At 36.7% G+C, this 12191-nt stretch overlaps 1 protein-coding gene across 1 annotated transcript; it reads left to right on the top strand.

Annotated features, from left to right (window-relative positions):
- Positions 1–6537: 6537 nt before the first annotated feature.
- On the top strand, positions 6538–9475 carry Smp_198920 (coatomer delta subunit, putative; the record flags this gene model as incomplete). The annotated part of the gene is made up of 2 exons (XM_018799242.1): positions 6538–6736; positions 9134–9475. The coding sequence occupies exons 1-2, from the start codon at positions 6557–6559 to the stop codon at positions 9473–9475; spliced, it is 522 nt and encodes a 173-aa protein (XP_018646602.1). The 5' UTR covers positions 6538–6556.
- Positions 9476–12191: the final 2716 nt, after the last annotated feature.

The raw sequence follows: 12191 nt of genomic DNA, 5'->3' as shown, positions 1-12191 counted from the left end.
ATTTAATTTTAATGGTCAGGTTTGATTGTTGTGATAACCTAATCGGGTTATGTTAGCAGATTTATTTGTTTCTATACATCCTACCATGTCAAACAGTTAGGTTGAAAAGCGGTTTGTCCGACGCTTTAACCAGGTTGGTGGACATAGAAAGTTCACCTAGGGGAGTTGGAAAACCCTGATTCCAAACCAATGGTGCATATGGGCTGACTCCAGCATCCTGAGGGAACAAATGGCGTATGCATCAATCGTTGGTCACCGGCTACCATGGAACTGCATCTCCTTATGGATGCCCCACTGCCTTGTGGATCAGACCTTTAGGTCAAAGGCTTCGGGTGTGCCCCCCTAAGGAAACCACCTGTTTCGGTTTGGGCACCTGAGCAGTATCACAGCCCTCACACGAATCGAATGAGATTTGTGTGGCGCATATGTATCTGGTGCCTTTTTGTACCAATATTTGTCTGTTTAAATCAATACATAAAGCTTTAAAACCAGTCTTGAGTACTGTTAGAGGTATGAGGGCAGTTATCACTTCCCGGTTTTCCACACCGCGGAAGGGTTCTTCTAGAGGTGCCTGAAAAGGAAATTGGTTAAAAGTGGTTTTAATGACCTGAGAGCGTGACCGCAGTGCCCAAGCGACAACTGCTTGAGGTCGGTCACCCAAGACCTTTTTGTGTTAGCTCCGTACTTGTTGGAACCTTACCGCCGAAGACGGATATCCGTGGGATGAGGCGAGGTGTGTATTTTTAGGGTCAACCTTTTCTAACCCCACCCTCCTTGTGGGAAGGCAGCATCGCTGTTATGCTATTTGTCTGAAGGAAACACCTTACTGTTGTCACACTGTACAGTCAGCAGTTCGACTTCGCCTTCGGACCTTGGGTTTGCTGCTTTTAGTCTTACCGCTCTTCAACTGACCTGTCTGGCATGGTAGGACCTTAAGGAACGATTGTTCCAGTCAGTATAGCTCGTTTGGTTCATCACGGTAGGCAATCCCGACCACCACATCAAGGTAGCAGCAACGTTCGGAAAGCTTTAAAATGGTCAAACTCAATCGTTCAGGTTAAATTTTCAATTATCGTTTAAAGGTAATTGACACAACTATGAAAGAACAAATTCTCTCATCGTGAAATCTGAACCCTTACAAAAATAAAAGATGAGTTGTCACCATTGAGTTCCTACTCAATTAGTCAAATTGTTTCTTAATTCACCTATCCAAATTTTCGATGTATTAATGTTTTATACAACTAATATTAAGTTTTGAATGTTATTACTATTGTTGTCAGGCCTAATTGTATTTAATCATTGTATCTTGATGTTTAAGACATGTATCATTGTTACCTTCAATTTATGTACCTGCTTTGGTTATGCCACCTGGGCAGTATCACATTCCTCACTCAAATCAAATGAGATTTATGTAGTGCATATGTATCTTGTGCCTTTTTGTACCAATATTCATGTGTTTAAATAAATATGTACATAAATATTTCACATAATTGGTAGTAGATATATTAGCACACAGGTCATATACAGTTACTGTTTCATACAAATTGTAATAACCAGTTCACATTCTTATAAGCTAAATCACAATGAATTGTGAAATAGTTGTGTAAGTTATGGTAATTTATATATAAATGTATGATTCATCAATTAGCTTAGAAAATATTCATTATTGTTAAAGAAAGAAACAAAGAGTATTGTAAATATGTAAATTTTTGTCTCTTCGTTAAACTATAATATGTTAATTTTGGTCAACTAATTATTGTGTTTGCATTGGGTTGTTGGTGAATGTTCATATTGATTTATTTACACACACATAAACATTGGTACAAGGAGGCACCAAAGTGATATGCTCCGCATTTCATCATTTGATTTGTGTGAGGGCTGAAATACTGCCCGGGTGCCCAAACCGAATCAGATGGATTTGTTAGGGGACTACACCTCGAGCCTTTGATCTAGAGGTCTAATGTATAAGGTGGTGGGGCGAGGTTAGGAGATACAGTCCTATAGTAGCCAGTGATCAACAATAAGTTGATATGCCTTTTGTTCCCTCAGGATCCTGGAGCCTATGTGCACCATTGGTTTTGAATCAGGGTTCTACAACTCCCCTACGTGAGTCCTCCATATCTACCAGCCCGGTTAAAGCGCCAAACATTCGCTTTTCGTCCTCTCAATTTCGTAAACAACACCCGTAGTGCGAGAAGGCAGTGAGTAGTATTTGCGTGAGTGTGGCTATATACGCGTGTCCATGTGAGAACATTCAGAGAGGGAGAATTGACTCTTGCCACCGTTGGCGGTACCATAGCATTGGGGGCAATTAGTAATCATTCTCTCTGTGTTTATTGCATCCTTCAAAAATCTCTGTACTAGCTAATTTATTTCTTTGTCATTGTTGTAAAATGTTACTATTGACTTTTAATGTGAATTACGCTTCCATTAATTATGTTGTTTCCCACTTGTATCCGTTTGTGATAATAAGCACATATTTCTAAACTTACATTTTTCAGCATACTTTCTACCTTTAATTTGTCACTGAATTAAATAGTTTTATTAATGAACTCACCAGATAAGGATTCGTGTATTCAGCTTCAAGACACACTTTAAATGTAAGGATTAGTAGTGCTGCCCAGTTCACTAAATCTACTTAGGCAAGACAGGGTTCGAGCATGGGACTTAGTAGTTAGAAGGTGAACGCCCGAACAACTAAGTCACCACCCCATATTATTGGTTAAATTCTGATTATAGCTGGGATTGGAACTGTACGCAAATCACTTGATTGTTTTCAGTGTTCCATAGTATTAATGTCTAACTCCTTGTATTCTTAGGATATATATATTTACAAGTTCCCACTATCAGAGACGGTCTTGTGAACATTTATCATAGTGATGATATAACGAATGATTTTTCAGAAAGTTCATCTTAGTTACTCTTCATAAATCTGTCAACTGGAGTTGTATGATGTGTGTGGGCATATTGAGATCGGAAAGTTGCCTGAGAAAAGTGTAAATTCTATTTGTACTTGTCTATACAGGTATATAGTATATTTTCGTTTGTTGTGAAGTTGATCTATCAATAACAAAATACAGAATCTCATGTATCTATGTTAAAGAAATAGTGATTTTACGAGGAAGTAATAAAAAATGTTCGGGGGTTAGAGGTCGTCGTTTGGAAACCTTGATGCAAGGTTTCATGGTAGTTCTAGTTGGCTCTCCTCAGCATGGTGTGTTTATAATCTTGATGGGACTGTTAGTTTCTGATAAACTCAAACCCGGGTTAGATAGTTTCATTGTCTCAAACGTTACCACCGAGGTGTTTGGGCTATAACTGACTTTTATAGGACAATTATTTACAACCGATTGATCACTGTACAGTGATGATTATCACACTGCAAATTGATCAACATAATATGATCAATTGGTAAAGGTTTAGACAAACATGATATTGACCACCACTCAGTGACTAGTCAATTGTATTTAATTAATGCGTTGTAGTGGACAATTATTTGTACACACTTATAGCAAAGAGGGGAGACTTAATTCAAAGATGTATTTTATTGTTCGTAGAAGAAAACTACAGTAGGATGGCTGTTACCTTTACTTCTGATGAACGTCTGAACTCTGAAATTTTGTCCCTTTAGGATTCAATTCAACGGATACAACATACAATACAACTCTATGTATAAACTGACCACATCTCTGTTTATTCTGTTCAGGTTAATGAAAATCATAACAGCATCAAGAATGTTCTAAATTGACTTAATTAACTTTGGCTTTAATTATACGTAGTTTGATATGTAGTTCACTATCACACCATTGTTACATATACAGATACGCGGGATTCCCAACAATTTCTTTCAGTATATCACAATAGATAAATGGAGATTGGGACGTCTACTACAACAGAAGTGTTTAACTTTTTGACTAGAAATGCACAGGTAATATAGTTTTTTGAACAGTCTTCTGATCAACTTGGGTAGCAATGCAAATATTTTTGTGATGCGATTCTCTTCCCAATCCACGATAACGCACTCTAGAGTCGAACACAAAACCTTTGGTCTTACGCGAATTCCTAACCTCTAGACCACTAGGCCGGTATCCAACATTGTTGACGGCTGACTTTAACCAATCCACTATGTTCATGATTTAAATGAAATTCAACAATATCCACAACCAAAAACTGAAAGCTATCATGTGCTCACCAGTGGCTAGCTTCAAGAGGTCATTCTTGGAGTTCTTGTGAAAAGCAGGATCATGGATGCGCATCGTTGGGTAGCTTGATACTAGGACGAGACGGTCATCTAGTGCTTTCAGGTTTTCAATGTTGGTCTAATATTGGTTGGTTCATGATTTCAATAAAAGTGTACTTTCTATAAGCGATTCATTCTTATGAAGCTCTATTTACGTTTAAATACTTTAAGAATAAGACATGCCTATTACTCACGATTTATATGCAAAGAAACCTGAATAAAATAAATGGTTTGGTGTTGCAGTATCTTCAAAGTCTCCTACTATCATACTTCCACTTTCTAAAATCAGGTTAATTTCAGGCACTTTTAGTAAATCTATTCACTAATATAACAATTCTAGTCATGATTACTATCCATCAAATCAATATATATTCACGTGTATGGACATGTTTAAGACATACATAGAATGTATTTCATACCTGGTAACTTGAATTTATTATTGTTCTATTCTAATCTTCTGAATTCTTCATGTCTCTATCTTTTTTTCTCTTTTCAAATTTATTTCACTGGATTATACTCCTTCAATAACATCTTCAAACCCTAATCTTTCACATAATGCTTATACTCTTACTACTTGTGCCACTATGAGATTTGAATCGACAACTTCATCTCTGTGCTAATGTGGTATGGCAACTCGAACTGATGTACGTACGTACGTACGAAGTTCTACGTTGTGACTGACTGACTGATTATAGATCTTACTATCAGATGGCATTGTAAACAAAAAAGAAAACCTTGTACAACAATGTTACTACACAAATTTACAAGTTAACAGACAATGTCAATAATAAAATTTGGTTTTCAAGTTATCTACTTTAAACCCTGCTGTTCATTTGAACAGCTCACAGAATGAAACTCAACCAAAATCATCCATCTGAACTAGAAATCTTCTAAAGCAATTATCTTTTATCTGCACATGTTACCTATGGTTACCAGTTTAGTCAATCAATTGGCAATTTTACTGTCCAACAATCTTCTCTATTTCTCTTTATGGAAGTGAAATAATGCCTGTAAAATTTAATGGAAACATGTTTAGGTTACATTACATGTTTATTAAGGACCAATGCTAAGGTAAAGCTTACTGTTCAAAGGAAAAAAGCTTAGTCAAATAAGTGACCTAAAGATTATTATCCATTGAGTGATTGAAATAATCATCACCTATGCCTAGTTACTGGTTACCACAATGTACAATCCTCTCTGAGATGAGAATATTTTTAACGAAAATTAGGTGCAGTCAAACTAAGAGTCCATATAATCATTGACTGTTGTTCTGTACTGTATCATACTATGTGGAATTTCTTAGTAGGATCCACAAAACAATTATTGCCTATCTTTAATGATATTCTCTATTATGGCGGGAAATCTTCACTTATTATGGTTCATGTTCCCGGGCACTTGATATCAATTTCATACCTCTTTTTCTTATATTTTTGTTATCTCATTCTGTAGTATTGCGAGTTATTACAACGTAGATCCATTCACATTTGCCATGGGCTCCATGTTGCATTTAATTATACTACCTTCAAATATATCACTGTTGCATTGTGATGTAATGAGAAATCATAACTTGGACTGTAGAACACTGAACACATGTCATCGATTTACTGATGTTATTTATCTACCTCCTGTTCATCACATTAATTATTAATAAATTGGTACAAAGGGGCACAAGATACATATGCGCCACACAAATCTCATTTGATTTGTGTGAGGGCTGTGATACTGCTCAGGTGCCCAAACTGAAGCAAGTGATTTTCTTAGGGGACCACATCCGGAGCCTTTGACCTAAAGATCTGATTGACAAGGCAATGGAGCATCGTAAGGAGATGTGGTCCCATGGTAGCCGGTGACCAACGATTGGCTCATACGCCATTTGTTCCCACAGAATACTGGAGCCCATGTGTACCATTGGTTTAGATTCAGGGTTTTCCAACTCCCCTAGATGAACTTTCCGTGTCCACCAACCCGGTTAAAGCGTCGGACATTCGCTATTAGTCCTCTTAATTTCGTAAACAACATCCTTAGTGTGAGGAAGCAGTGAGTAGTATTTGCGTGACTGTGGCTATATACGCGTGTCGATGTGAGAGCATTCGGTGAGGTAGCGCTGATTCTCATCATCGTTGGTCGTACCAGGCTATTAATAAATAGTAATCATTTTTATCAGTGTTTGAGTACGGTTCGATGTGTTTCTTCATATGTGTGTATGTATGTATCGACGTCTCCTGTCAAGGAATGAAAGTTTCAATATTTAGTAGCTTTGATTTATATATAATATCTAAAATCTTACATCTTATCATTTTGTTTTCTAGTTGAATCATGACAAAAAAGAAACTATCCGAGAAGCATAGACGTGAAATATCCAAACAGCATATTCCTAAACAAACTAATTCACAAGGAATAACTGTTGTAAGTGAATTCGTCCGAGGATTTGTACGACGTCATGTCATTGAAAAGCAACGTAATCAATCTGATTTATATTGGCGTCCAGGTTCTAATGTCAGTCATAATATTAATCTATTACCACAATCCACTAAAATACGTAAATCAAAAAGAAAACGATTATCTTCCACTGATGACCTTCCTATCAAAGTGAAACGTCCTCATTCAAAGAAGAAATCCTTTTCAAAATCAATAATCAATCATAAACCATCAGCGATACCATCAAATTTATCAATCAAATTACATTATTTATGGAATGGTTATTTTCAATCAGTTATGTCAATTCTACCATCTAAATTAAATCATAATCATTGTACTAATTTGAATATAATTAAAAATTTAGATACAATTTTACGTTTAAATTTAATTGGAGCACAATTAAAAATTTTACGTTCAACATCATGTCGAGTATGTTAAAGTAGTTTTGCATTTCTAATGTAATGATTGTATTATGATTTGATTAGATCTTCTTTATATTATAAGTTGGCACCATCTAGATGATCTATGAGACTAGAAAACTGTTTGATTAGTTAGTTAGTATTGTTTGTTTGAATCTTCCCCATTGATGCTTAGGACTGTAACTGGTCCGTCTCTTATTGGCCATATATGCATCCTGTGCGTATGGCCTCGATATAGCCTTAATTCACAAGCATTATAAGCAAAGATGGATAGTGGCTAGCAGTGGGATCCAGTACTCTCGTTTTTTCTTATTCGGGACTCGTCAGCTGGATGTACCTACATCTAAGAGTTGATGTTCACCCTGGGACTCGAACCCAGTACCTTTCGCTTCAAACGCCATCACGTTATCCACTTAGCTACTGAGTCCTGATAGCCTCCTGCTTGTGCAGGGTGGGGTGAAGTTTAAATTCACTTAGTATTGTTTATTTGAATCTTCCCATTGACGCTTAGGACTGCAACTGGTCAATCTCTTATTGGCCATATGTGCATCCTGTGCGTATTGCCTCGATATAACCTTAATTCACAAGCATTATAAGCAAAGATGGATAGTGGCTAGCAGTGGGATCCAGTACTCGCGTTTTTTCTTATTCAGGACTCGTCAGCTGGATGTACCTACATCTAAGAGTTGATGTTCACCAAGGGACTCAAACCCAATACCTTTCCCTTCAAACCCCATCACGTTATCCACTTAGCTACTGAGTCCTGATAGCCACTTGATTGAGCTGGGTGGGGTGAAGAATAAGTTCAATTAGTATTGTTTAGTCGAATCTTCCCATTGACGCTTAGGACTGCAACTGGTCAATCTCTTATTGGCCATATGTGCATCCTGTGCGTATTGCCTCGATGGCGTTTGATGTGAAAGGTACTAGGTTCGAGTCCCATAGTGAACATCAACAAGTTTGAGATGCAGGTACATCCAGCTGACGAGTCACAAATAGGACGAAACGTGCATCAAACTGGATTGCACTGCTAGCCACTATACATCTTTGCTTACAAATTGAATTAGTAATAGTATAATGATAGAGACGAATTCAAAACCATCGCGATTGAGTACTACTATCTGATTGGCGAATAAGTTGCTTAGGGTTGTCAATATAAGATACTTTTACTTGTTTAAACAACTATAAGTCTCAGGTGAGACTATAATTTATGTGCGACCTTTGAGCAACTCTAAAAAGATCTTGAAAATGTCTATGCACATACTACAGTAAAATGAGGGTTATAAACCAATGTGAGTAATTAAGATTAATGTTTATATTTGATAGTTAGAATTAGGAATTAGATTTAGAGTTTTCGTTATGAACTGACATTAGTTATGATACCAAAACCCTATGTAAACAAAGTGAATGAATTAGTTTCGTTCCAAGATTTAAGACAGCAGCATTTCTACAATTGAAGAACATATGGAACTTAAAACAACTGTCAACTAATTTGAAAGTGAGAATCTTCAATAAGAACGTCAAGACAGTCAGTCCTACTGTACGGAACTGAAACGTGGAGAACTACTACATCCATCGTCAAAAAGGTACAAGTATTTATAAATAGTTGTTTACGCAAAATACTCAACATTCACTGTTCGGATACTATCAGCAACAGCGTTTTATGGGAGAGGACAAATCAGCTTCCAGCTGAAGAGTTAATTAGGAAAAGACGTTAGAAGTGGATCGGATATACATTTCGGAAATCATCAAACTGCATCACAAGGCAAGCCTTAACTTGGAATCCGGAAGGGAAGCGGAAAAGAGGAAGGCCAAAAAACACATTACGTCGGGAAATAGAAACAGATATGAAAAGGATGAATGTTAACTGTAAAGGATTGTCCAGGACAAGGTTGGATGGAGAGTGCTAGTGGGCGGCCTATGCTCCTCCACGAGGAGTAACAGGCGTAAGTAAGTAAGCTGTCTTATATCTGATTCGTTTGTCCACCAAAGTTTTAATAAACACTCTTTACCTTTTTATACTGATTATTTAATTATTATTATTATTACATTTTAGGCTGGTATAGAAGGTATTGTAATCATGGAAACAAAGAATACATTTTGTTTAGCAATTAATTCATTACATAATCAATTAATGACTCTTACTACTATACCAAAATTAGGTTCATTATTTTTACTTACTTTACCTCAAATGATGAATAATCAATCAAGTAAAACTTCTACTCATCAAAAAATTGAAATTTTACTGAATGGTGATCATTTAATTCATCGTGCAATTGATCGAGCTATACGTAAATGGAGATATATCCCAACAACAGCATATGAATATAATCAAAATGCCTTGACAACTGAAGCTAATTTTTCTAATGTACTAATTGATTATGTAATCAATAAATAATTATTTATTTTATATAGGTAATTTGTTATAGTTCATTATTACAAGGGGGAGGGTTTGTGAAGATTTTATCGTTGAAATTATAAGTAGATTAAAGCTGGAGCACCATGGAAAACATGGACGAAACGGTTGACCAATGTTTCTAGGTTTTCTATGATGGTCTGGCTTCAATTGACTCATAATTTCAACGATAAAATGTTCCTTTTCAGTTGAACTTTTTTGTAAGTGACTCAATGATTACTTTGTCTGTGAGAAAGAGACGATGACTTCAGAATTTTGAGGTAATTATGATTGCATCCGTTAAAGACTGGTAAATTTGGAATAATGGTTCGCATTGATTACTTTGAAAAAGCAAGAGTCTGCAGTTATAGAAACGAATTGGACAAGCTATTAGTAGACACTGACTGATCACGAAGTAATGACCTAGTATGGCCGAGAGTGGGGAGAGTCCGCTCTCCTTCTCGAAATGCTCGCACACGACCACGCGTATATGGCCTCTAGCAGGAAAGTCCTACTCACTGCCTTCTCGTTCAGAGGGGGGTGTTGTTTATGAAATTGAGAGGACGAAAAGCGAATGTCCGACGCTTTAACCGGGTTCGTGGGCATGAAGGGTCCACCTAGGGGAGTTGGAAAACCCTCATTCCAAACCAATGGTGCACATGGGCTGGCTCCAGTATCCCGAGGGAACAAATAGCATATGAATCAATCGTTGGTCACCGGCTACCATGGGACCACATCTCCTTACGATGCTCCACTGCCTTGTGGATCAGATCTTTAGGTCAAAGGCTCCGGATGTTGTCCCCTAAGAAAATCACCTGCTCCGGTCTGGGCACCCGGGCAGTATCATAGCCCTCACACAATTAGATGAAATGACAATTTTGTGTGTGGCATATATATCTGGTGCCTTTTTGTACCAATATTTATGTATTCAAATAAATAAATAAATGACCGAAGTCATGTTTTTTTAATGCTTAGGGTTGATCGAATTCCATTAACATTTAAGTTATCGTCAATTAGTCTGAGTCATATTGGTAGATGCAGATTACTTGGTTGGGGTACGCATGATAATCACAATCAGTGGTGGATAGTTTTGGGTTAATGTTGGCTCTGATCTATTCACTCTTTATGTTGTTATTGATTTTGATGTTAATGTGTACATATCTCAATGCTTTCAGTTGAATCCTAATGGTAGACTTATATTACAGGAGTAAAAAGTGATGCAATGATCCAATCAGCAGATGACAAGTACATATGATTGACTGAGAAGCGGCTTTCATTTCAGTGGATGAAACGTAAACCACTGTGGACTTAATTTCGTATGGGACAGATATACATATATATATATATCGATTCAGTTCGACCAAATAAACTTTTGTCCTGGGTATTTGAGGTCTTGTATAAAAATGTGCATATCAATATCAACTCTCAGACACCGTACTTCACAACAGAGTTCCCTATTCTTTCATCCCATCCTCATATTTTCATTGTACAGTATTTCTGACTGTCCTTACTGTTATATTATTTCAATTCCTTCGACGTCTACCTTTTTAAATCCATTTCATTGTACTTACTTACGCGTCTTACCCATCATGGAGGAGGATAGGTCGCCCACTAGCATTCTCCGTCCAACCCTGTTCTGTGCAATCCTTTCCAGTTGTTTACAGTTTCTATTGATCCTCTTCATTTTTACCTTCAATTCCCGATGCAGTGTGTTCTTTGGCTTTCTCTTCAGTTTCCCTTCCGGATTCCAAGTTAGCGCTTACTTCATGATGCAGTTTGATGATTTCCGCAATAAATAACCTATCCACTTCTAAAGTCTTTTCCTAATTTCCTTTTCAGCTGAAAGTTGGTTTGTTCTCTGTCACAGTAGGTTGTACTGATGGTATCCAGTCAACGGATATTTAGTATCTTGCGTAGACAAATGTTTATAAATACTTTTACCTTTTTGATGATGGTTGTAGTAGTTCTCCAGTCCCAGTGTTGGTATTCAATCTAGGAATTGAATCCAATATCTTTTGAGACAGTCCACCCAGTTTACACATGGTACAGAAGAGATTAATTGGAATGTAGACCTTAACAAGAACGAGAAGATTAGAATAATATATAAATCATAAAATGCATTCCTGTTGTACAAGTGATTGCCTTTCTAAAATAAGTAGCTCAGTAGGTAAAGGATTGGTGGTTTGAAACGAAAGTTTCTAGATTATCGTCCCAATGTGAATATCAACTCTTTGATGTAGGTAAATTGAACTGATGAGCTCCATTTGGGATGTAACGCTCATCCTGGTTCCAACTGTTAGATACTGTTCACTTTAACTAAAATAATTGTGATTTTTAAACCTATATAAATAAGTCAGAATGATTTTGTGGATATTTCAATAGTTTCATAGTTGAAATCATGAGTCGATTAAAGCTAGACAATCTGGTCCAAGCTTTTTCAAGGAATTATAAGCAAACATCAAAATTATCGAATATAAATAGGTACATGGTTCTTCGTTTGACTGTACACTGAATAACTCATCCAATCAACGTTAATAATGTCTAGACTGGGTATATCTATTAGTGTGTAAGAGATTTGTGATGTGAAATGATAAGTGATAATATAACGTATTACGTTTCTATACCATATATTATTCTTATTTAATGTCTTATATCAGCTGAGCGCTCAAATACTGTGAAACTATTCGCTCTAATTTAGACGAACGTTCTTATACAGTCT

The sequence above is a fragment of the Schistosoma mansoni genome, assembly GCF_000237925.1.
Source record: "Schistosoma mansoni, WGS project CABG00000000 data, supercontig 0148, strain Puerto Rico, whole genome shotgun sequence".
In the NCBI taxonomy this organism is placed as follows: Eukaryota; Metazoa; Platyhelminthes; class Trematoda; order Strigeidida; family Schistosomatidae; genus Schistosoma; species Schistosoma mansoni.
Note: the sequence above shows the minus strand (reverse complement) of the source record. Positions and strands in the feature narration are given on the sequence as shown.